The 27,470-nt window shown below is 40.0% G+C and overlaps 1 protein-coding gene across 2 annotated transcripts in view; it reads right to left on the reverse strand.

Moving 5' to 3' along the window:
• LOC135200302 (glycine--tRNA ligase-like) overlaps nucleotides 1-27,470 on the reverse strand; it is a 674,105-nt gene that overhangs the window by 97,626 nt on the left and 549,009 nt on the right. For both annotated transcript variants that reach the window (XM_064228841.1, XM_064228850.1), the window contains one exon: nucleotides 7,695-7,816. In XM_064228841.1, the coding sequence (XP_064084911.1) occupies nucleotides 7,695-7,816 (122 nt within the window). The remainder of the gene's footprint in view (nucleotides 1-7,694; nucleotides 7,817-27,470) is intronic.

Genomic DNA, 27,470 nt, shown 5'->3' on the forward strand with positions numbered 1-27,470 from the left:
TTAAGGCACTAAAACTATGCTAGAAAACCAACAAGTATATGGGCAGACACTTACTGTTATTCAGTCTCCAAATGTCCAAGAATATCTCCAATTACTTATGGGTGTCTTCCTAAAGAATTACCCTTGGACCATCATTCCCTCTATATACAATCTCCTACTAAAAGACTTAGGAGAGATCTCTGCTGAAGACAAGGGAAGCTATAAGAGGGAGAATAAACCAGTGGAGGACAAACAAAAAGAATCACAACTGCCCTTCACCGTTTCCACCATATAACATACTAGTCCCAACTCTCTCCATGCATGTTAGGAGGTTGCAACTGTCCATATACCAGAACCTGAATCTGCACTTATCCCCGAAAGGTATAAAATAAGACTACCAATTGATAATCCCGAACTGCATAATCAGACAGGAAGCAAAAGCTTTCTCACTTCTTCCAAACAGTGTGTGTAAAAACTGGAGGCCATTACCCTGCAGCATCAGAAATGAGTTACTAGTTCCTCGCAAAAAACTCCCCCTGGGTTGGTGTCTCCACCTCTCTAAGAAGTCGCAGAGACGAGACAACGTAAATAAAAGATAATAACTCAAGTTAGGCTGAAAATCATCCGCATGTCTGTCAGTCTCGAGCTCATTTCCCCACAGGAAAGAGAAAGGAAGCGAACCTCCTATTAAAGATGGTTAAAGGACCAATAAGCAAAAGGCGGCCTTCAGCTGCTCTCCGCGACTTTAAAAGACAAGACAAGCCAAGGCAGACACAAAGGGAGATTGTGTTTGAGGACGAGAAAAGTTACAAAATGCTCTCAAATTGGAGAAAGCATTGGTTCCCTTCTCCAATATTTAGTGCGCCAAAATACCCTAAGACAATTAAGATATATTCTCTATGTGGCCTCTATCCTCAACAAAATGAGGATTCAGCAAGGCGTAGTGTGGCAACAAACGCCGACCCGCCCAAACGAGTTCCTCCAGTTCCATTCAAACTCTTCTTCCGTCAGCGGGCGACGGAAGGAGACAGCTGCCGACAGGAGGTAAACAAAGAACTTAAAGGATTGCTCTTTCTCCGCAACCCTTGGCGACAAAAAGCGACACTTGTTAATAAGAGGTGACATGACAGCAGCTAAGTGCTGTAACGAATCCACCACGACTCAATGAGAGCAAGACAGTTTAAGTTGCTCAGGACTCGGCCAAGTCGCACTCTGCACGAGTCAACTGCGTTCACAAGAGTCAACAATGTCCACAGCAGGGTTCCCAGGGAGAACAGGTTAACTAGACAGTCATCCGGGCAGCCATTCAATTTTTTTTGTTTAAATGGCGACTCACCTAATCGGCGGGGAGATATAGCTAAATTTAACAGTAGGTAAGATTCATCTGAAATAATGCTTTATTTGGTAAATGTATAGCCCAATGGGTTTTTCCTATTAAACCCTTCTGAGAAGAAATTGTTGAAAGTGTTTGAAGCATAGGTACCTTTGTGAGAGGTAGCTATTGGGGCATATCCATGAAAGGTAATGTTATTCATTTCCTTACAATAAGAAATATAGTACCTAACCCATGTGTTTTGTTCCTTTGTGATAAGTGCACAAAAGCATCCATGTATGGTGTGTAAGATTTTATTGTTAAAGGGTAATTTGGCATCTTTATATAGGATGAAATGTATTTTGGTGAATTTTCTTACCTTCTAATTTTGTATTTAAAATTATTTATCTTCCTGCGAAGTAAATGTTTTCTCCTTTGTAGGGACATAACTATCTTGTGAGTAGCAGTTACTTTTTATAAGTTAAAAAGAGTAATTTGTTTTTTATTATAATTACCTTTTGTGGGAAGATTGTCCCAGCCTACTTTGGTTAAAGAAAAAAGTTCCTTTGTAATAAGCAGTCATGGCTATGAAAATTGTTGCAGAGTATCCAACTTTTGATTGGTCATCAGCTAACCTGACAGTGTCTTTTAAGCTTTTCAAACAACAGTGTAACTTAATGTTCGATGTAAAAGAAATTAAAAAAGAAAAGCAGGCGAGTCACATCTTGTTGTTATAGGACAAGAAGGGTTGAAAATGTTTAATTCCTGGGGGATGTCAGCTGATGATGCTAAAGATCCTGACGAAGTGTGGAAGAAATTAAGACCCCCAGAAAATTTTTGTATTGCTAGCCTTTGCTTACAGAGGTTCAGGTGAGAATATTGATGGTTTTGCAAATGGGTGCAAGTTGCAAGCCCAAAAATGTGAATTCAAAGATGACGATGATATTAACGATCGTATTGTAGATCAGCTTATATATGGTATTTGCCATGAAGAGTTAGGTAGAGCTTACGAAGCCTTCTTGTCTCATATGAGGAAACTTACTGATTTTCATGACACAAAGGACTTTTCCAATGTGCATGTAGTAAAGAAAGGAAACCTGTGCACCCAATGCCCAATGTGGTAAGAAACATGCTCTCAATAAGTGCCCAGCCTATGGATCCATATGTGGTGCTTGTGTAAACAGAATCACTGGGCCATGTACTGTGAGTAAAAATAGAAGCAAAATAAAAGTAAAGTTAGGTCAAAGTCTCACGAGGACAAGAAACACCTCAAGAGTAAGCAGATTTATAACAAGAAAACAAAATGAAGATGAGGATTAATCTTGGACAAGTTCAGAAGAATTTGAAAGACTTTATTTTTCTACTATCAGTGTTGCAAATGCAAATTTCATATGTGAAACAAGGCAGGAAGTGCTTGTAGATTTAGGCATAAAGATTTCTGGATCTGGTAAGGAAGCAACACTCAGCATCAAAGTGGACATGGCACTGCGGGAAATATACTTCCAGTTCGCATATACTATAAGTAAATGTTCCCAAATAATGTAGATGAAAAAGGTTTTCCCATACCTCATATACTCCAGATAAGTTATGTATATCTCACTGCATACAATGGCACTGACATAAAACAGTTTGGGACATTGGAAATATCATGCAAATGCAAGGATAATTCATAAAATTTAAAATTTTTTGTTGTTGATTGCAATGGACCAGCTATTTTAGGGTTAGCACCATTAATTGAATTAAAACTAGATTCTATTCATTGTGTTATTCAGTCACAGGCATCTAATGAAAATAGAGAACCTCAGAGGTCATTGCAAGACTTGATGGAAGAGTATCAACAGCAGTTTGACAGAATAGGTAATTTTCCAGGAGAGTATCACATATGCACAGATCCAAATGTACTCCCTGTGGTACACTCTCCTAAGAAAATCCTAATACAACTCAAAGATGAAATAAAAAATGAGCTTGATGAGATGGTTGTTCAAGGTATAATTAGATCTGTTATTGAGCCATCGGAAAGGGTTACTTCTTTAGCCTTTAGTAGAAAGAGTGATGGAAAGTTATGCATCTGTTTAGACCCAAGGGACCTCAATAGAGCAATCCTAAGGAATCACCACAAAGTTCCCACACTGGAAGAAATCACACATGGTTTCAACGGTTCAGAGATGTTTTCCAAGTTGGATGCTAAAAATGGGTACTGGTTTGTGAAACTTGACAAAGAATCCCAGTTATTGACAACTTTCAATTCACTAGTGGGGAAATATTGCTTTTGTTTGTATGCCATTTGGTTTGGTGATGTCACAGGATGTTTTTCACAGTCATATGGACAGGATCTTAGAAAAAGTAGGTGACAATGTAATAGGCATAACATGAACGTGCCTTGCCCTAATTAATGAAGGTGGCTAGTGAATATGGTTTAGTGTTTAATAGCTCTAAATTTAAAATTAAGGCAAATAGTATCAAATTCTTTGGGATGATATTTGATGTTACTGGTGCACATCCTGACCCAGAAAAGGTCCGTGATATGAAAGTATGCCAATACCTTAAAATAAAATATCTCTTCAAGGGTTTGTAGGACTTGCAACATACATGGCTCCCTTTATCCCTAACTTGTCAGAACTCACCCATTAAGAGGATTGTTAAAAAAAGATGCCAACTTTTGTTGGTAACATCTCAACAAGCTTATGAAAAAGTCAAAATGCAATATGTACACAGGCTACTCTTGCATATTTTTACCCTAATAATGCAATAATGCAGGGTTTAGGTGCTGCATTATTGCAGGATGGCAGGATGTCTGCTTCCAAATCTCTAACAGATGTAGAAACAAGATGTGCCAATATTGAAAGAGAATTGTTGGCTGCAGTTTTTACCATTGAGAGATTTCATGTTTTCCTGTATGGATCACAGTTTGTTATAGAATCAGACCATAAACCACTAGAAATGATCTTATAGAAAAATCTTACAGTAGCCCCTCCACGATTGCAACGCATGTTACTGTGGCTACAGGGTTATGATTTTGTGATTAAGTACCATCCTGGTAGAGAAATGTTTATTGCAGACTGTCTACCAAGACAGCCAAGTAGATCCAATAATGATGGCATTGATTTCGACATTAAAGTTTGTCATGTACATTTTTCTAGTGAAAAGTTATCAAAGTTAAGATGTGAAACTAACCAAACTGAAGACCTTTGTAGACTTAAAAATATTACAATTCATGCCTGGCCAAATGAAAGATATGAGTTACACAGTACCTTGAAGCCATATTGGTCTTTCAGGGAAGATCTTAGTGTAGAAAATGGACTGATTCTCAAGGGGGAATGACTCCTTATTTCCTTAAGCATGCAAAAGAAAATCATAAATAAGATACACACGAGTCACCAAGGTGTCATTAAGTGTCAGTTGAGAGCAAAAACATGTGTTTATTAGCTCGATACCAATAAGATACTGAGGAGATTGTTGCAAATTGTGTGGCTTGTCAGAAATATAAAAAGTCCCAGTCAGTGGAATCTCTGGACCCACGAGATACCTACACGACCTTGGCAAGTAGTGGCTACTGATTTATTCCATTTTGGTCAGTCAGAATATTTAGTTGTTGCTGACTACTATTCCAAGTTTCCAGTTATTCACTGTATCAAAGGTAACTGTACAGCTTCCACTGTAGTTAGGTTAATAAAGCAAATATTTTCTGAGTATGGAGGTCCTGACCGTATTGTATAAGATGATGGCTCTCAGTTTGACTCAGCTGAGTATAGACATTTTGTAAAATACTGGCAAATTGAACATTAATAAGTAGCCCTAGGTTTCCAAGAACTAATGGTTTCATTGAAAGGAACATTCAGACAATAAAGAACATCATGGCAAAAGCAAATGAAATGGGGGAAGATATTGATTTAGCTATATTGTGTGTAAGAGTGACTCCAATTGACAGTAATCTTCCCAGCCCGGCAGAGCTTATGTTCAATAATAGAAAGGTTGTTGCTAATTTACCTGTTAAAGTTAAGGCTAATAATTATCTAGTGTGTGATAAAAACAGTAAAACCACCGGTAGAAAAATTGACATGTAACTTCAATCCAATTGTAGACGATACAAATAAACAGTGGTACTCAGGAGAACAGTATAAAACTTGAAGTGGGCGAGAACTATAAAGGCCCAAAAAAGTTTGATGTATAGAATTTAAAATATTGAAAAACCAAATATATTGTTTTGTAATGTTTTGTAAGTATTGATAACTATTAATGCTTATCTTCAAAAACGGCTCATTGATATTTCCTCATTTTTATTGGTGAGGGGGATGTAATATGAACGCTACCAACACTACAGTGTTTTATGTATGAGCAAACACCACCAGTTTGGGAGATGGTCAACAAGTACATGGCCTGCTAGTAACCTGCAGCAATTATAATAAGATTCCCTCATAAATTAGGTAAACCGGTTGCATGCCTTTACATACACCACCACCAAGAGGAAGTTAAAAGAGGGCTCCTTTTTAAGTAAAGTCATGATGGGAGTATGATGATAGCAAGCTGTTCATGAATCAGGGCTAATGAAGGGTCCACAATGTCATCCACAGGAAGCGAGGGACAAGGAAGCGAAGCTGAAGCAGCTGGTGCTTAACGGTTGGCATCTGGTGCCTGAACCATCTGAGACCGTGCTGAGCACTCTCTAGACCGATTGGTACGTTAAACTGTAACATGGTCAGGTGAACGAGCGTACTGGCAGCTCAGGCGCCAATGGGAGGTTGCTCCTAGAAGTGTTTCTTTGAAGAAGAACACCCAGGCGATAGCACAGGATGTTCTGGAAGAAAATGCTTTGAAGAATACCAAAAACTACATGATGGTAGTAAGGGATCCCTAAAATGCTTGCATGGCACTGCTGGAGAGCAAATGCAGTCTACTGCAGGCCTTCTCAGTGGCTGTGATATGTCAAAGTGCCATCAGCGTTTCCACTACGGGACTGGAAGATTCAGAACTAGGGGACAGCCAAATCACCTCCATCTGGATACCTTTCCAACAGCCATCCGAAATCGCAACCTGGGAATCTACAACAGGTCCAACCGAGGGGTTACCTGTTTGTGGGCAGACCCCACCAATCTCCGTTGGGCTTCCAGTATGACTGCTCCCCCGAGTAGGGGAGTATGCCAGTGACCTTTGCCTAGGAGCACTGGTGGGACGAACAGGCACCTCCTCCACTGTCACTCCACTTACACTCTTACTATCCACTTAGTCCGTAAGGATTTCCACTGATTCGCCCAATTGGGCCACTGTATCCACTATTAGACCAATCTTCTGGTCAGAATTACAATTCATTTTGGACTCGAGGCCAGCAAGGGGGTCAGAGTCAGAAGTAAAAGAGCAGGTTGATTAGTTAAAGTATCAGGAATGGGGGACAAAAGAGTGGGTACAGGAATTATGGGAACTTCTACAAAAGACTGTCTTATTTATTTAGATGTGATTCTAATAATCTCCATTTTTCAGTATCCCAGTCAGAACATGCATTGCAGGTCAAATTTTAATGGAGCATACCTGTCCCCTACGTTCTGTACACATAGTGTGAACCATATTTGGCTTTTGTTAATCTCATATTGCAGCGAAGGCAATAACGTAAGCTAGTTGCACCTGAGTCAGACATGATAGGTCAACTAATCTGCAAGTCAATATAAGTCAATTTCGATAATAGTCTTGTTATCAAAGAATATAACAGAAAACTTGAGAAAATGCAAAGCCAAAGGCTACTAAAATATCACCAAAGGGGGTAAAAAAACACTGATGGAGAAATTGACAAAAATCAAAATCGAGCTGACTGCTCACAGCTGAATTTCAGTTGATAGCTGCAGAAGACTGCTGATGACCCTCAGTTGCTTTGTTCCTTCCTTACCCTGGAAGTGGGGGGGCCTACACAAATTAGTGTTACGGCAAATTTAAAACTTTAAGCCGCCAATGAGTGAAACCTTAGGTGATATAATTAATTACTTGGTAAGTTACATAAATAAAATACTGATTTTCAACTTCTCAATAAGAAATCTCGCTTCACATCTAACGAGAAATTTCATGTGTTCCATTTCATTAATTGTTTTCAAGTGTATATTTCAAATAAATTTGAAATTTACAGGATCTGATAAATATTCTCAACATCTAGGAGTGCAAAATTACAAGATATAAAGATTTTAGAATCTATAACGATTAGATTGAAGAACCATCATTACACCTTGATGACTATTCAAACCCAGTTTATATATAATGCAAATACGTAAATAATTGTACTTTTAAATATTTTTATATTATAGTTTTTATTTAACTTACACTTCACTTTATTCTTCTTCCATGTTTTAATGCTCAATTGAAGGCACAACAGCTATAATTATAATTTGCTTGATTTATTTAATTTACTTAATGTTTTACTCACCTAATTGTGTAACAAACGGAATAAATTCAGTTTTGTTAGAAAGTGGCAATACTGAAACTTTGATAGGTGCCACAACTGCTGGTAAGGCAAAATAAGTTCGCTTCTCATCATCCTCCCTTATTCTGCAATAATAATGAAAAACTTTGAAGGTTTATCTTTCCAACACATTTTTGTAACATCAAAATCAGTTTTGAAATGTATTAAAAATTTAATCACTTACAAAGTAAATTTAATGTATACATCACGAAGCACTCATTCATCATAAGTAAAATCCTATCTTTATGGAGAAATTTTGAATTATATTTTGAAAGACTATATTCAGTAATCTGCAATTGTCCAAACTAATAGAGCCAAGGGTTCAAGGAATATGGGGCAGAATCCAAATACGGGCAGTCCCCGGCTTACAACGGGTTCGGCTTACGATGTTCAGAGGTTAAGACACTTTTCAATTATATTCATCAGAAATTATTTCCAGGGTTACGACGTATGTTCCAGGGTTATGACGCTTACAAAGCCAATCTGACGGAAGAAATATAACTCCAAAAATGCAAAACAATACTTGAAGGTTTTTTCTTGATGAAAAATGCAATCAAAATGACAAATTTTCTAAGACAATTTTGTATTTTTCATAGCTACAAACCTTCAGTCTTAACAATAGAATAATTTCTAGCGCCTAGCTGGATCTGGTTAAAAAACCAGATGAAAGCAAGGAATCTTGTGATATCTGGCAACGCATGCATAGATCGGGTGAAGGATGGTCGAAGACCATACACCTATGATCGCTCATCAGTCTTTCTTTTGACCGCCTGGGCGAGAGTCGTGTTAACCTCTCTTGGCCTTTTCCCGGTTCACTGCCCGTTTTGCTTCTGTTTGGTGTGTGTGTGTGTGTGTGTGTGTGTGGCTGGTATTATGGATTCTTCTGCTCCTTCTCAGCATCAGTGTATGTGCCCCGGAGTTCCAGGTTTTCCATGCTCTCGTTTTTTGGCTTTGGCAGCGACAGAGCCTCACATCACGTGCAGTAGGTGTCGTTCTAATTTTTGTACTATTACGAATCCTTGCACGGAATGCTGGGCATGGCCTAAGGAGCAGTGGAGGTCATTTTATGACAACAGAGAACATCGGAGGGTTTTGACTTCTCCTACTTGGGAAGGTTTTGTGCCTCTTCCCGATGTTTCGTCTACTGCAATAGTCAACTCCCTTAGTAGCGTTGTCCCTGCGTCTCCTTCCTTTTCTTCCATTGATTCGTCCAATGGAAGTATCTGGAGGCCGCCAGGCTAAGGTTTGTAATGCACCCCCTTCTTCCTCGGGAGTTTATTTGGATCCCAAGAAGGGTGAGGCTTTTTCATCAATCTCTTCTCTTCCAGAGTCGGAGGCATCCAAAATGGCGGCAATTTGGAAGACGCTTGGGCTAGGGGGTACCCCATTCTTGGAGGGGTTGCTAGCACATTTTGTGGAGGCTCGCAACCCCCCCTCCCTGGTCTGGCCAGGCCATCCCCCCACAAAGACAGGATCCGTCTTTGTGTATTCCTCCGCCAGTGACTTCTCATTCCCTCTCGCACCGAGGGGAAGCTGTGACGTCACCACCACTTGTGACGTTACTCCCATCGATGATGTCTCTCCCAGTCGTCTCCTCTGATCCGCCTTTCTTAGCTGTGACGTCATCACTGCTGCCCAGTTCGTTACATCTCCCTTCCTTGTCATCGAAGCCTTCTCTGGCACATCAGTCCGAGGTCATATGCCAGGCAGCTTCAGAGGTTGGACTCTGTATTGAATGTGAAGTTGGCTGCCTTATCAGTTGGGAGGACTGGTAGGAAACGTGTTGTCCCCGCCTCTTGAGAAGAGTGCGCATAAGAAACCAGTGCTGTCTTCCTCTCCCTCTTCCCCCTCTACGCCCCATCGGCGTATCAAGCGTTGGAAGGCTAAGGACTTTGCCCTTCCTTCGCCATTGAGGGAGGAACAAGGCAGACATGTTCCCGAGAGTGCTGTTGTTTCGGGCAGTGTTATTGGTGTGTGATCTGCAGGAGATGCTTCGTCCTCTGCCTCGAATCTCGGGCAGAGTTATGGGGTGGAGAAGTGGGTGGTAGGTGTCCTTCGGGTGGGATATCTACTGCCATTCAACTTCTCTCCTCCTCTGTCGGACAAGCCGCAGCTCAGGAAGGCATATCCTCCAGGTTCTCTAAAGTTGTTGGTTCTTCGGGAAGAAGTGCAGAAAATGCTGGACAAGGATGCGATAGAAGAAGTAGTGCGTCCGTCCCTGGGGTTTTACAGTCACATCTTCTTGGTGCCCAAGGTGTCGGGACGACGGAGCACTGTGATCGACTTATCCACCTTGAATCACTTCATCAGGAAGACACGGTTCAAGATAGAAACCCCACGCTTGGTGTTGGCAGCCGTGAGGGAAGGCAACTTCAAGCTGTTGATAGACTTAAGGGACGCATACTTCCAAATCCCTGTTCATCCCACGTCCAGGAAGTTACTTCACTTCTCTCTTGTGGACAAGGTCTTCGAGTTCAAAGTCTTGTGCTTTGGGCTGACAACAGCCCCTCAAGTGTTCACAAGGGTCTTCTCTCTCATGTCAACCAGGAAAAGTCAAACCTCGTACCCACTCAAAGGATTCCCTACCTGGGCATGGTCATTGATACGACAGTGGCAAAAGTTTTCCCGTCGGATCAGAGATTGGAGAAGTTGGAGCGGTGGCGCGCAACTTCCTGTTAGTCACATCAGACAGCTCATCAGTGGCAGGTTCTTCTAGGAGTGTTGTCTTCCCTGGAGAAGCTGGTCTCTCATGGGCGTCTTCATCTTCTGTCTCTGCGATGGAGACTGGGAGAATTCTGGTCTCTGACGAGGGACTCTCCCCTGTTAATGTTCCTCCGTCTCTGAAGTAAGAGAAGACCTTTGTTGGTGGTCGGACAACCAGAATCTGTTGAAGGGTGTCCCTCTGCGTTCTCTTCCACCGGACTTCCTTTTGTTCTTGGACGCCTCCCTCGCAGGTTGGGGTGCTCACTTAGGCGGCCTCATCGCTTCAGGCGTTTGGAGTTTGGAGTACAAGCAGCAACATATTGAAGGTGGCTTTCCTAGGTCAGAAGGAGTTTCGGGGGAAGGTAGAGGGTCATTCTGTCTTTCTCATGTCACACAACACCACAGTGATAGCCTATGTGAACAAACAGGGAGGCCTGGTTTCACGTTAACTTCACACCTTGATCCAGGATGTCATAATAAATAGAGGGGTGGCTAGAGGTTTGTAGCTATGAAAAATACAAATTGTCTTCAAAAATTTGTTATTTGTTCACACGCGAACAAATCTTTGGTCTTAACTATAGGATAGACTCATACTTGGAGGGAGGTAGAAGACATCCTAGACCAGCTGGGGGTCTACCCACCAGTCCTGCTCTCAAAAGGAATGGTTTTTGGAGAGGGACTGAAGCCTGTTGAGAAGCTAGATAAATTGATATCTAACGACTCAGACCCTGAGTGACGTACAATGATATATGGGATAACAATTGTATAGGGAACCAAAGAGAAACTTTGACTGTCCAATAACAAACCAAAGACACCAGGGTTTGTATTACTCCCAACCCCTCCTTGCCAAGGAATGGAGCATATGCTACCAAATAGCGGGTAAGATATTTGTATATTGCACGACTACACTATCAGTATGACTACCTTACTTACCTGTATCAGACCAGTCCAGCAAATGACATGTCCATTCTTTAAAGCGCCCGAAGGAAGAAGGAAAGGTGCAAGAGAAAGGAGACCAGCCAACTCACTCATTTTCTCATCCACACAATCATCTTAGGTAAGATACAAAGGTGCCCGGTTTAAGGGAAACCATGAGTTACACCACCTGTTGGGCAGCCACCACAGGACCCAGGGAAAACGTTTCCACAGATCTGTGGGCAACATCCTTAAGATAGAAGGGGGTGAACGTGGACTGGTGTAACAAAGTTTTTTTTGAAAGCCAGAGAGGGACCAATACCTCTAACGTCATGCGCTCTAGCCTGCACAGACGATGCAGTGGTAGAATCATCAAGAGTCAAGTATGCCAGTCTGATGGCTTCCCATATCCTAAAAGATATAGTATTCTTAGACACCTCTTTCTTTGTACGGCCTGTGCTAACAAAAAGTCTGCGGCATCCTGGTCTAAGGTGCTGAGTCCTTTTAAGATAGCAACGTAGGGCCTGGAGAGGGCACAACAAAAGCTCTTGAGCATCACCACCCACAAAGTCAGTCAGTGATGGAATGGAAAAAGAAGTGAACCTGTCATCATGCATCGGGATTTTGGGTCTTGGCCACGAATTCCGGGACAAATTCGAAGGACATCAACCCCCAAATCCTGTTCTGCTTCACCTCATAGCTCAGACCGTGGAGCTCTCCTACCCTCTTGGAAGATGCCAAAGCCAGAAGGAAAACTGTCTTGAGTGTCAGGTTCCTGTGAGGTAAGCGATGCTCTTAGTGAAGCTCTTAAGAACCAAGGAAACATCCCACGTCGGAGGCTTGAGCTCTCTAGAAGAATGAATGAATGATTGGAAGTTTTCTCGCATCCTGACATCGAAGGTCATTGATACCAATATCGTTTATTATAAATAAAGAATAAAAGTATATTCAATTAAACCATAAAAGCAAATATGTCATTGTAAAAGTTAAATAGCTTTCAGAAGACCTGCTTCTGAAATAAATCTAAAAATGCCACTTGCATTGTACGACACATCATGTCCAAGAATCTTGGCAAGGATGAACCTGCCATCCTCACCTCGAGCCTCTAACAGATATCTATTTCTTTCTGTGCTATAAGTTGGGCATTCAGTCAACAAATGCCTCACTGTCAAGGGTATCAAACAGTCGTCACAATATGGTTGGTGTTGGCCAGCTAGTAGAAACTCGTGTCATCCGAGTGTGACCAATTCAGAGACAACAAAGAGTAGTCTCCCACTTTCGGGGCATCACGTTATATTTCCATGGGGATATAACATTTGTTATTTCTCTCATCTTATTATCAGCTAAGCTATCCCAATGCTTTTGCCAATTATTAAAAATAAAATTCTTAATTGTAGGTAAAAAATCATTACATGGAATGGGATACTTTCTTGGTAGCAACTCAGCTGCAGCATTCTTTGCCAGTGAATCTGCCTCCTCATTTTCACACACACCTACGTGTGCCGGAACCCAACAAAATCGAACTGTTATGCTTTTCAGACCAATAATGAAAAGCCACTCTAAAATCTTTAAAACCAAAGGGTTACTAGAATTAAAAACTTCTAAAGCTTGAAGGACACTTCTTGCATCACTAAAAATGGTAAAATTGCCCTCATCTTTTAATGCTATTTTCTCAATAGCGGTTAATATGCCACATAGTTCTGCAGCAAATATCGAAGATACTAGAGGAAGTGCTCCTCTACAATTAAAATAACTACTATATACTCCAAATCCAACAGCAGCATCAGATTTGGAGCCATCTGTATATATAAAAGTCGATTCCCTATGTTCTTTGACATGTTCATGAAAGAGAGACCTGGCTTCTAATTCAGTCATGTTCTTTTTTATACCAATAAAATATTTACAAAAAGATATCTCTGGTAATTTCCATGGAGGGGTTGGTGATATCCTAAATGGAAGAACTCTATTTCTTGCTATATCAAGACCATTTATTAATTATTTTACCCGAAAACCATAAAGTTGGGGAGATTATGGGTGTACTAACTCAAAATATCTACAATGCCTTACAAATGCTAAAGAATTGGGAAGTCTTTGCAACCTAAACCAATACCGAATAATAGAAGACTTTCGGTAAAGGTCTAAAGTTAATTCTCCAGCATCAACATGGAGACCTGGAATAGGCGAAGTTCTAAACGCTCCTGTAGACAATCTAATACCAGCATGGTGTATAGAATCTAATACCATTAATCAGCTTGGGGTGGCTGAGGAGTATATTTCACACCCATAACTAATTTTTGAAAAAATTAAGGTCTTGTATAATTTAAAAATAGTTTTGCGGTCTGCCCCCATGATGTATGTGACAATACTTTTCAAAGTTTCAGGGCCTCAAGACACTTAACTTTTAATGCCTTTAAGTGAGGAACCCATGTCAACCTGTAATCAAATATCAAACCTAAAAATCTAGCTTCACTTACGCATGGGATCCGTTGGCCTTTGATGTATATATCCGGGTCTGGATGTACTCCCCGAATACAACAGAAATGGACAACAACAGTTTTGCTTGTTGAAAACTTAAATCCATTCATATCGGCCCACTGAATAATTTTGTCAATTGAGAGTTGTAGTTTTTTCTCAACCATCGACATTCTAGATCCAGCAAATGATATGGAGAGATCATCTACAAATAATGTTGAGAGAATATCTTGGAGAATGACAGAGGATATCCCATTAATGACTAGTGCAAATAGTGTTACACTTAGCACACTACCCTTGGGAACTCCTTCCTGACATCTCCTCTGTGATAGAGTTTCTCCCACTCTCACTTGAAAAAATCTACGTGAAACAAATGATTGAATGAACAATGGTAACTCGCCTCCTCATAATCCAAATTCATGAATGGTTTTAAGTATACCATATCTCCATGCAGTATCATATGCCTTCTCAGGATCAAAAAAAGACTGTTACATGGTGCTGTTTAGAAGCAAAGGCTTCACAAATAGAGGATTCCAGTTGTATCAACACATCAGTCGTTGAATGCATTTTTCTAAATCCACACTGGATAGGTGATAAAATACCCTTCTTTTCCAGGTACCATATCAGTCTTACATTGACCATCTTCTCCATGATCTTACATAAACAAGATGTTAATGCAATTGGTCGATAGTTTGCAGCTAAAAACTTATCCTTACCAGATTTTAAAAAGGCTAAAATAATGGCTAATTCCCAAACTCTTGGATAACCATGATCATGCCATATTCTGTTAATAATGCTCAAAATAAACACCTTGGTATCAACAGGTACATGTTTAATCATTGCATATGGACTTCCATCGGGTCCAGGGGCTGTATCATTACACGTAGCAAGTGCGGAGTCAAATTCTCTTTCAGTAAAAGGAGTGTTGTATGACTCTTCCCTTCCTGTTGCAAAATTTAAAATTTTCTTTTCTTCAATGCTCCTAAACTGGTGACCAGGAGCTGCTTCACACTTGCATGATACATTTGAGAAATGATCCGCCATGGCATTGCTAACCTCAGTTGCTCCAGTCACATACTGATCATTCACCTTCAACACTGGTGGTGGGTTGGGGGTGAATTTGCCTGCTATCTTTTTTACTTTCCTCCACACAGAAGATGGTGGTGTTCAACTGTTAATGGAGGAAACAAAAGACACCCAAGACTGGTGCCTAGCTTCTTTCATGGCACGACGGAACTGTGCTCTACATTTCTTGTATATAATTAAATTCTCCTCAGTACGGGCGTCTGCGCAATCGGGTTAAAGACCTTCTTGTGGCTCTGTGCAGGGCAGTTAGTTCTGAAGACCACCAGGGGACTGGTCATCGTTTGAATAACCCTGTTGTTTTGGGAATTGAATTGACTCCTGCTGTATGAAGGGTTCTATTCAGCATGTCTATGGCATCATCAATATTTTAAAACTTCTCCATTCCCTTCAATTTCGCTAAGCTCACGAAATCTACCCCAGTCTGCCTTGTCAAGACTCCATCGTGGCGATCTCTGTAAAGGTGGACCATTGTTGGTGTTTATAATGATTGGTTCACGATCACTAGTATGCAAATCATCCAATGTCCTCGAAATCAAGAAGGCAATTAGAGCTTGCGATTGATAGGTCAATGCATGACAAGAAACCTGTCTGGACATGAAAGTGTGTGGGCTCTCCTGTATTAACCCTCTTACGCCGACTGGACGTATTTTACGTCGACATTTTTTGTCTCCCAGGTGCGACCTGGATGTATTTTACGTCGACTTACAAAAGTTTTTTTTAAACTTTGCGGAAAAATACTTATAGGCCTACCAGCCTAAAACTTTTGAATCACGCGCCTTGGGGGATGCTGGGAGTTCACGGATCAAGGTGTTGTTTTGTTTACAATCGTTACGCAGGCGCGCAAGCGCAAATTTCTTTCTTGCCGCACTAAAAAGTATCTGTGACACATCTCGGAAATTATTTTGTCACTTTGACATAATTTTTGTACCATTGTAAATAAGCCGTTACATGAAGTATTATATATGAAAATGTGCGCATTTTTATGTAGAATACAAGAATAAAATACTCATGATTGTAGCTTTTATCAGTTTTGAGATATTTTCATATAAATAACGATAATTGCCAAAATTTCAACCTTCGGTCAACTTTGACTCTACCGAAATGGTCAAAAAACGCAATTGTAAGCTAAAACGCTTATATTTTAGTAATATTCAATCATTTACCTTAATTTTGCAACTAATTGGAAGTCTCTAGCATAATATTTCGATTTATGGTGAATTTATGAAAAAACTTTTTCCTTACGTCCGCGCGGTAACTCTTCCAAAAAAAATCATACATGCGATTGTGGTAATGTTTGCACCATTTTAAAATTAGCCGTTAATAAAGTTTTATATATGGAAATGTGCGCAATTTCATGCACAATACAACTAAAAACCACCCATGGTTGTAGCTTTTATCAGTTTTGAGATATTTTCATATAAATAACGATAATTGCCAAAATTTCAACCTTCGGTCAACTTTGACTCTACCAAAATGGTCGAAAAACGCAATTGTAAGCTAAAACGCTTATATTCTAGTAATATTCAAGCATTTACCTTCATTTTGCACCAAATTGGAAGTCTCTAGCACAATATTTAGATTTATGGTGAATTTATGAAAAAAATAACATTTTCTTTGCGTCCGCGCGGTAACTCTTCCGAAAAAATCATACGTGCGATTGTGGTAATGTTTGCACCATTTTAAATTAGCCGTTACATAAAGTTTATATGAAAATGTGCGCAATTTCATGTAGAAGAATACAACAAAAAATAATTGAAGGTTGTAGCTTTTCTCATTTTTGAAATATTTGCATATAAATCACGAGAAATAGAAAAAAAAACCACGTACGGTCAACTTTGACTCTACCGAAATGGTCGAAAAACGCAATTGTAAGCTAAAACTCTTACAGTCTAGTAATATTCAGTCATTTATCTTCATCTTGAAACAAATTCAAAGTCTCTAGCAAAATATTTAGATTTATGGTGAATTTTAAAAAAATCTTTCCTTCCCTCCGCGCGCGGATTCTCCGCCACAAATCTCCGAAATACGTACGTCCCATTCTCGGAATATTTGCTCCGTTTCATATTAGGCATTTCATAGAGTTTTATATGTGAAAATGTGCGCAATTTCATGTAGAATAAAACGAAAAATATTTGAAGGTTGTAGCTTTTCTTATTTCTGAAATAATTGCATATAAAAAATATATATATAAAAAAATCGACATTCGGTCAACTTTAACTCGTCAGATATGGTCAAAAACTGCATTTCTAAGCTACTCTTACAGTATAGTAATATTCAATCATTTGTCTTCATTTTGAAAGAAATTGGAAGTCTCTAGGACAATATTTAGATTTATGGTGAATTTTTGAAAAAAATATTTGTTTACGTCCGCGCGTTACGAATTCATGCATTATTTTGTGATAATATTTTCTCTGCGTTGCTTTTATCATTTTACAATGTGTTATATGCCAAAATGATCACAATTTAGTGTACATTACAACGAAAAAAACGTAACTTGTAACCTTTAAGCGTTTTGCGCACAGCGCGATTTGAATACAATTATATAAGAAATTTCGTTTTTGCGCTATCATATATCGCATTATTTATATATGATAATGACAATTTTTTTCATTTCTGATGGTTGCGTACTAAACTTCAGGCAATGACAAAAAAAGGAGCCAAAAATAAACTCTTAATCTTGAAAACTAAGCGTGCTGTGATTTTTTGAAAAAAATATTTTTTCCGCTTCCGCGCTCACTCCGAAACCCCTCCGGCACACGGGAGACAATTTTTTATTTACCGCTCCGGCGTAAGAGGGTTAAGGAGTCCAACATCCTCATTTTCCACAATTGATGATATAATATTGCCCCTTGTGTTTCCTGAAACATCGCCCCATAAAGGATGTCTACCATTCAAATCTCCCAGTAAGAGAAAAGGTTGGGGGAGTTGTTGAATCACCTCTACTAAATTATCATACAAAATATTATTATTTGGAGGTAGGTACAGAGAGCATATTGTATATTTTCTCCCTATATCAATCTGTACAACCACTGCCTGCAGAGGTGTACAAATAGACAAAGATATTTGGGGAACATCTCGACGAACGTAAATGAGACTTCCACCATGGCTCCCTGCTTGTTGATTATATGGTGTTCTATAGCTAAATACTCTAGAGGACAAGGAGTATTAGCATCAAGCTTGCTCTCCTGTAGACATACAATTATGGGGGAATGCTCATGAATTAGTAGCTTAAGTTCTTCATATTTGGCCCTTAAACCCTGACAATTCCATTGCAAAATGCAGGAGAAAACTATGGATCACTTCTGGAAGACATCTTGGATAAGGTCTTCCCATTGGCAACTTTTAATCTAACAGTATTTCCTGTAGGTTTCTTTAGAGATGGTCTTGATATACTGGGTTTTACGTTTGTCTTTTTCTTTGTGTCCTTTTGATCTATTTGTTGAGGCGGATGGTGGATCTCAACTCTAATTTCTGATTTATTAAAGTTATCTTCCAGTTGATCAGATACATCAACAGATAAAACATCAAATTTATTTGACGTCATAGTTTTAATGTTTCTTATGGGCTCTCAAGAAGAACTTGACTGCTCAAACCCCTTAACTAGCAGGGAAAGTTCCCAGGAAGAGGAGATGTTGATACCCTTCAGGCGTAACACCAAACTCAGTGCCGCCCTGTAGCCTCTAATGGCAGACACAGACAAACGTTTCTTGTCTCTGATATTCGCTGAATAGAGGTCGCAAGTGGAGAGGAACCCCGTTTACGACACCAATCACAGTAGATTGCCCATTTGCCTTGGTAACCGCAGAGGTCGACTTTCTAAGACTGCTGGACATGTGCCTAGCTGTTCTCTGAGAAAAGCCTCTCGCTCGGAGATACTTGATAGCCTCCACCCGTGAAGAGACAAGGGATTCTACTGACTGGTGGAACCTTTCCGCATGGGGCTGACACAGGAGATGTAGCTAAGGGGGAATCTCCCTCGGAACCTCTGACAGCAACGACAGCAGATCTGGAAACCATTCCGCATGAGGCCACAGAGGGGCTACCAAAGTCATCCTGAGACCCTGTAAACTCATCAGCCTGTTCAGTACCTGACAGATCAAACAAAATGGAGGGAAGGCATACACCTCCAGGTTGTCCCAGGGATGTTGGAATACGTCCTCTGCCAATGCTAAAGGATCTGGAACCACTGAACAGAACACCTCCATCTTGCTGTTGAAGCGTGTCACAAAAAGGTCCAGCTCGGGTCTCCCCCAAAATCTGGAAAAGCTTGTCTGGCACCACTTAATGAAGGGACCACTCTGTGCCTAGGATCCGATCCCAGCGACTGAGTTTGTCTGCGACCACGTTCTGTTTCCCTGGGATATACCTGGCTGAGGGCTCTACCGAATTGCTGACCGCCCACTGGTGAAGCTCAACAGTCAAGGCATGAAGTTGACGTGAAACCAGGCCTCCCCGTTTGTTCACATAGGCTACCACTGTGGTGTTGTCTGACATGAGAACGACAGAGTGACCCTCTACCTTCCCCCGAAACTCCTTCAGACCCAGGAAAGCCACCTTCAAATTCAAGACTTCATATGTTGCTGCTTGTCCTCCAAACTCAAAACGCCTGAAGCAATGAGGCCACCTAAATGAGCACCCCAACCTGCGAGGGAGGCGTCCAAGAACAGAAGGAAGTCCGGTGGAAGAGAACGCAGAGGGGCACCCTGCAACAGATTCTGGTCGTCCGACCACCAACAAAGGTCTTCTCTCACTTCCAGAGACAGAGTCCCCCGCCGGAGAGCAAAATTCTCCCAGTCTCCATTGCAGAGACCGAAGATGAAGACGCCCATGAGGGACCAGCTTCTCCAGGGAAGACAACACTCTCAGAAGAACCTGCCACTGATGAGCTGACTGATGTGACTCTGACAGGAAGTTGTGCGCCACCGCCTGAAATCTCTGTTCCGACGGGAAAACTTTTGCCACTGTTGTATTGATGACCATGCCCAGGTAGAGAATCCTTTGAGTGGGTACGAGGTTCGACTTTTCCTGGTTGACTAATATGTCCAGTTCCAGACAAAACCGAAGTAGACGATCCCTGTCCTGCAGCAGCTTCTCCCTGGAAACTGCCAAGGCTAACCAATCGTCGTGGTACCTCAGCAAACGTATCCCCTGAGCATGGGCCCAACTTGACATGAGAGAAAAGACCCTTGTGAACACTTGAGGGGCTGTCGTCAGCCCAAAGCACAAGACTTTGAACTCAAAGACCTTGTCTGCAAGAGAGAAGTGAAGGAACTTCCTGGACGTGGGATGAACAGGGATTTGGAAGTAAGTCTATCGACAGCATGAAGTCGCCTTCCCTCATGGCTGCCAACACCAAGCGTGGGGTCTCCATCTTGAACCGTGTCTTCCCGATGAAGTGATTCAAGGTGGATAAGTTTATCACAGGCCTCCATCCTCTCGACGCCTTGGGCACCAAGAAGATGTGACTGTAAAACCCCGGGAACGGACGTACTTCTTCCTCTATCGCATCCTTGTCCAGCATTTTCTACACTTCCTCCCGAAGAGCCAAGAACTTCAGAGAATCTGGAGGATATGCCTTCCTGAGCTGCGGCTTGTCCAACAGAGGAGGAGAGAAGTCGAATGGCAGTAGGTATCCCACCCGAAGGACATCTACCACCCACTTCTCCACCCCATAACTCTGCCGCTTGGCTCAATGGCCAGCCAGGCAACCCCCCACCCGTGGTGCAGGAGTTTACATAGTTTTTAATACACCCAAAGCATTAAAAGTAAGGTTCTCTTAGGATTTTTGACTATTTTCCGGCTTACAAGGATTTTCGGCTTACGACGCATCTCAAGAACGGAACCCCCATTGTAAGCCAGGGACTGCCAGTAATGGCAAGTAAAAAATCAAGGTATGTTCAAGGATAACTTTGTACCCTTCCTCAACCTTGTCAATACCATATAACTGTAAACACTCAGTAATTAACCCCTTGTGGATGGGTAACATGCATATATGTATACATATACTAGTAGCTCTGTAGTCAAGTCCAGGTAACTTACATATATGTTTTTAATTGCCCGTCAAATGTTTTTAATGGAATTGGCGCAATTTTTTTTGTACAGCTATGCTCAAATCTGATGCGACATGATTCTGTTTGTATCATCGAGAATCTGAGACTCAATGTAAAGTCACCAAGTAGTGTTAAACTTTTTTTTCTTATTTTTAATGTCATACATGTCGGCAAGTTTGCAAATTTACTGCTAGCACTATTTTCTTTATTATTATGGGCAGTCCCCATTACCGCCGGACTCGGATAATGGTGATCAGCAATTTATGGCGTCATAATGCGCCAAGTTCTGGTTATTAGCGCCATAAGGTGCCAATAATAGAGTTATGGCACCGTATCATACCTAAAGGAGGTGCCATTACCCAGTTAGCAGTACCACTAGCTGGACATCAGCACCAAAGTGCCATAAATCACCAGGTTTCGGTTAATGGCAGCTCTCGTTTATCAGCACCCTGCCAAAAATGGAACCCCTGCTGATAACCGGGGGCTGCCTGTACATATATATGGTCCCTTCTATGCACTGGTAATTCATAATCTGAGAGATTTTAACTTTTTTTTTTTTTACATTGTTTAGCTCAAAACATGGAGTGATAAGGTTAGCAGTGCTGTCAATGAAAGCATGCTTATGGGGCGCACCGATGCCATATGGCCCCGTTACACAGTAATTGAAGGGATTTTATCAAAATTTTGATTGCTTATTCTTCAACTTCTAAAAAAATTTTGCACTGAGAATTAGTTAGAGATTGGAGTTCTAAGTTATGTTGCATTTGAAAAAAATTATAATGTCACTTTTAGAAAATAATATACCAAAATACAACAGCTTCACTCAAAAATCAGTTTAGCTCTGTGCAAATCAAGATATACAGTGGACTCCCCGTATTTGCGTTCTCCAGATTCGCACTCACACATTCGCGGATTTCTCTAGGGGAACGTTTCCCCGCATTATCCGCGGAAAATTCGCACATTCGCAGTATTTTTCTATGAGAAATATCCACAAATTCCTGGCTTTTTTTTTTTTATCAATTTCATCATAAAATGCACTTTTTGTGATAAATCTATTAAAAAAACTAAGTATGAAAAATTTTAGTGGTTTTTCTTGAGTTTTAACTAACAAAATAGGCAGTTTTTAGCATTTATATAGGGGTTCCAAACATTCACGGGTTCTAACTATTCACGGGGTGTGTGTGTGTGTGTGTGTGTGTGTGTGTGTGTGTGTGTGTGTCTGGTACGCATCCCCCACGAATACGGGGGGCCACTGTATGTATGTATGTATATATAATATATATATATTAGTATATATATATATATATATATATATATATATATATATATATATATATATATATATAATATATACATTATATATACAGGCAGTCCCTGGGTTACGACGGTGTCGGCTTACGACGCTTATCAATAGACGTTATTTCCAGGGTTACGACACCTACAACGCTCCTCTGGGAGATGAAATATGACACCAAAAATGCAAAATAATCATTATTTGAAGGTTTTTTTATGATGAAAAATGCCCATAAGAATGCAGTTTACATAGTTTTCAATGCACCCAAAGCATTAAAAGTAAGGTTTTCTTAGGATTTTTGACGATGTTCCGGCTTACGACGATTTTCGGCTTACGACGCGTCTCAAAGAACGGAACCCCCAGTAGTAACCCGGGGACCGCCTGTATATATATATGTACGTATGTATATATATTTGTATATATTTATATATTATATATATATATATATATAAAGGTTTTTTGCCACGGAAGGAAGGAAAAAAAAAAATGAAAAAGCGAGATAGCCGAGTACTTTCCGGTCCTGTTCCGGACCCTTTACTGAAGGCAAACTGATTTTACAGAGGACAAAACATAGTCAAAAGAGGGCTTAATATCCAAACTGACACTACACGATTTGCAATAAGGGCGATTTCACTCTACAGAAAGGAGGAACCGCCTGAGGGTAGCCACACCTTGAAGGATACACGCAGTAAACAAGTTATTCTTCCAGAAAACAGTACATTTTGAAAAAACACGGAAGCATATACAATTTAATATCATGAATTTTACACATTTTCCCAAAAAATTATTATTAATGAAAAGACGAAAGGAAATATAAATATATATATTGAGCAAGAGAAAGAGGGAGATAGAATATCGAACCAGAGAGAGAGAGAGAGAGAGAGAGAGAGAGAGAGAGAGAGAGAGAGAAGAGAGAGAGAGAGAGAATAATAACTATATACATGTGGGACTCATTTATTAGTTGTTCATTTATTTTAAGGTCCTTCATAACCATCTTACAAATATATGGGTCCAAATGGTACATTCCCAGACTAAGATTTAGGTTGCTTTTATTAGTGATTTGTATAATTGCTAATTCCATTAAATTTCTTGAACATAATCATTAGATCTAGCAATTACCGAGGTATCACCCCAATTAATACAATGAGATTTTTCACTCAGATGGATAAACCGTGCAATTGAAGTCGTGGCTGTTCTAACTGAATACATATGCTGCTTAATACGTACACATAAATTTTTATTTGACTGACCAACGTAAAACGATGGGCAATCCTTACAAGGAATTTTGTAAATGTTGTTATTTGTTACGGGACTATTCTTAATTAGCATATCTTGAATGGTATTGTTATAAGAGAACACTACATTAACATTAAACGATTTAAATATTGATTTTATGGTTTCAAATCCACGAAAGTAAGGTAAGCTAAGTACATTTTTAGGCATTTCTTTTTCATTAATAGCGAACACTATAAAAACTTTTTTGTGAGCTTTTTGATAATAAAATAATTTAAATGAGGTGGGTAGCAGAGATCGTTTCCTATCTTTTTTATGTATTATATTTCTTGGTCCAGATATTGTGGACTCGTGATACGCAAGGCGCGTAAGAACATAGAAGAAAAAATTGAAATTTTAATATTAAGACACTGGCCAGAATAAAAATGTACATATGTTAAATTATTTGTGGGTTTTTCTATAAAATACTGAATTTGCATTGGAAAGATTCTCTATGTATTAATACATCTAGGAAAGGGATGACATTGTTATTTTCGATTTCAACATGAATTTTATGGATGGCACTAAATTATTCAATTTAGACAGTAAATCATTTACATCGATACCAACAGGTAAGACTACTAAGATATCATCGACATATCGGTACCATTTTAAGGGGACGTGTGATATTCAGGAGGTGTTGTCTCTCAAAAACTTCCATATATAAGTTTGAAAGGAGAGGTGATAAAGGGTTACCCATGGCCATACCAAATATTTGTTGGTAATAGTCTTCATTAAAATAAATCTGCAATCAAATACATAACTTAATCAAGGAAATTATGTGACTAACGGACATAGGCAATTCATGCAGTACAAGTTCATTACTTAAATATTCTAGCAGAGTCAATAGGGACTTTGTAAACAGAGAACATACATCAAAACTGACAAAAGTATCGCTAGGGTTTAGTACAATGTTATTTCATTTTTCCACAAGATCGAGAGAATTCCGGATGTGTGAATTAGATACAGTTCCTAGTAGTGAGGATAAGAGTTTAGTAAGATATTTCGATCGTTTAAATATTAAGCCAATTGATCCTACAGGTTACTAATAATTGGGCGCATAGGTTTGTTTTCCTTATGAGTTTTGACTAGGCCATATAAATAAGGTAATGAGGGACACTTTACAGTTAACTTACACAAAAGTTCTTTTTTATCTTTAAGAATTTGTTTGATATTGATTATTAAAGTTTTTTATTACTTGGTCCAACGGATTTTTTGTGAGTTTTTTGCAAGTTATTTCATCCTCTAGTAAAGTATGCATGCGTGATATGTAGTCAGTTTTGTCAAGAACCACTAAACTATTGGATTTATCAGCTTTGGTAATGTGTAAGCTATTATCATTCTTCAATTCTTTTAAACTTTTTCTGTAGTGAGTGGGGAAGTTATTTTCATGATAGGCATGCATAGCACTATATGTCATGCCTTTGATAATGTCTAAATACAGTGGTACCTCGAGATACGAAAGGCTCAACTTACGAAAAACTCGAGATACGAAAGCGGAAACGAAAAATTTGACTGCTCTACATATGAAAAGTTTTCAAGATACGAAAGGTTTCTGAAAGTCCGAGATTCGCTCGATAACAATTTTGAAACTCGCGCCGTGCGGCGCCATCTTAGTTCTAGTAGACTTGCCACCATCCTCCTGCTCTCCCCTGGTTTCCTGATGCTAGCCAAGCCATGAGATCCTTCTCTCCTATTGGACAGCATCCCTCCCATCATGCATCTTACGTGGTGGCGTGCCTTCGCTCGGCCACTTCGCACCCTATGGTTATCCTACGCATGCGGCATTCGTTCAGTCCAACGATTTCGTTTAGTATCGTAAATTCGTTAGTGATTTCGTTGTGCTACTTTATCGTGTTGTGAGAACCTAATTAGTATATGTACTACATACGTAACTTAATTACGTACAGTACATATAGTCATGGGTCCCAAGAAAGTTGCTGAAGTTCACAGAAAGAAGAGAATGCTTTCTATGGAGACAAAGATGAAGATAATAAAAAAGTATGAAGCTGGCTTGCGGTTGAGTGTGATCGCTAAGAAATACGGCCGAAATCCGTCGACGATAGGCACCATCCTTAAGCAGAAGGAAGCCATCAAAGCAGCTACACCTTCCAAGGGCGTGACTATTTTGTCCAACAAGAGGAGCTATGTGCATAATGAAATGGAAAGGCTGCTTCTTGTATGGAATCCGAGGGAACAAAAGAAATACGATGGCGATAACAATTAAGACCGAGATGGCAATCTGCCAGAAGGCCAGCGTTATTTTCGGCGATTTGATTGCCCAAGCCGAAGACGACGCGGAGAGGGGACATCAACGGCAACCACAGAGTTCAAGGCTTCTCATGGGTGGTTCGAAAAATTCCGTAAACAGACTGGCATCCATTCGTTGGTGAAGAAATTGAAATTACGTAAAGTATAAAAAAAAGTAAAAAGAAATGTAAAAATCAAAAAAATGACAAAATAAATTTTATTTTAAGTTTTTTGTAAAGTTAAGTGTTACAGTTTTTGTTAATGTGTTTTGTAAAGTTTAGTTTTGTTTTTCTGACATTTTTTTAAGTGTACGCATCTGCCGTTTGTCTTCCTCCTCCTCTGCCGCCACTTTCGGAGATAGCCTCACTCGAAAGGTAAGCTTCGACATTTTACGTTACAGTAATAATATTTCTTGTACACTAATATACATTTTATTTACAGTTTTTGCATTTCTATTATAAAGTTACATATTGAATGGTCCAAATTGTTGTAGTATTTCATTGTTTATAGGTCAATTTAGCTTTATTATGAAATTTTTTATACTTTACGTAATTTCAATTTCTTCACCACCGAATGGATGCCAGTCTGTTTACGGAATTTTTCTACCACCTATGAGAAGCCCTGAACTCTGGGGTTGCCATTGATGTCCCCTCTCTGCCGTCGTCTTCGGATTGGGCAATCATATCGCCGAATAGCGCTGGCCTTCTGGCAGATTGACGTCTCGGTTATCGTATCGCCATTGATTTCTTTGTCCTCGATCCATACAAGCAGCAGCCTTTCCATTTCATTATGCACATGGCTCCTCTTGTTGGGACAAAATAGTCACGCCTTGGAAGGTGTAGCTGCTTTGATGTTCTTCTGCTGAAGGATTGGTGCCTATCGTCGACGTATTTCAGCCGTATTCCTTAGCGATCACACTCAATCGCAAGCCAGCTTCATACTTTTTTATTATCTCCATTTTCGTCTCCATAGAAAGCATTCTCTTCTTTCTGTGAACTTCAGCAACTTTCTTGGGACCCATGACTAATATGTACTGTACGTAATTAAGTTACGTATGTAGTACATATACTAATTAGATTCTCACAACACGATAAAGTAGCACAACGAAATCAGCAACAAATTTACGATACTAAACGAAATCATTGGACCGAACGAATGCCCTGTGCGTACGATAAAGCTTCGGGTGCGAAGTGGCCGAGCGAAGGCACGCCACCACGTAAGATGCATGTGGGAGGGATGCTGTCCAATAAGAGAAGAAGGATCTCATGGCTTGGCTAGCATCAGGAACCAATGGGGAGAGCAGAGGATGGTGGCGATCTACTAGAACTAAGATGGCGGCACGCGGCGCGAGTTTCAAAATTGTTATCGGGCGAATCTCGGACTTTCAGAAACCTTTCGTATCTTGAAAACTTTTCGTATGTAGAGCAGTAAAATTTTTCGTGTCCGCTTTCGTATCTCGAGTTTTTCGTAAGTTGAGCCTTTCGTATCTCGAGGTACCACTGTACTCCCCCACCCACCTTCCTCCACGTGGATAAAAAGACTGGGTATCGCTATTTTTTATTAATCTTATTAATATTTGAAAATTAGTTATAAGGTAAATCATTTATTTATACTACAAAACAAATAAACATACGTAAGAAAGAAAGAAAGAGGAAGAGAGAGAGAGAGAGACAGAGAGAGAATGTTATTTTTACTGTT

Source organism: Macrobrachium nipponense, chromosome 23, assembly GCF_015104395.2.
Source record: "Macrobrachium nipponense isolate FS-2020 chromosome 23, ASM1510439v2, whole genome shotgun sequence".
Lineage (NCBI taxonomy): Eukaryota > Metazoa > Arthropoda > Malacostraca > Decapoda > Palaemonidae > Macrobrachium > Macrobrachium nipponense.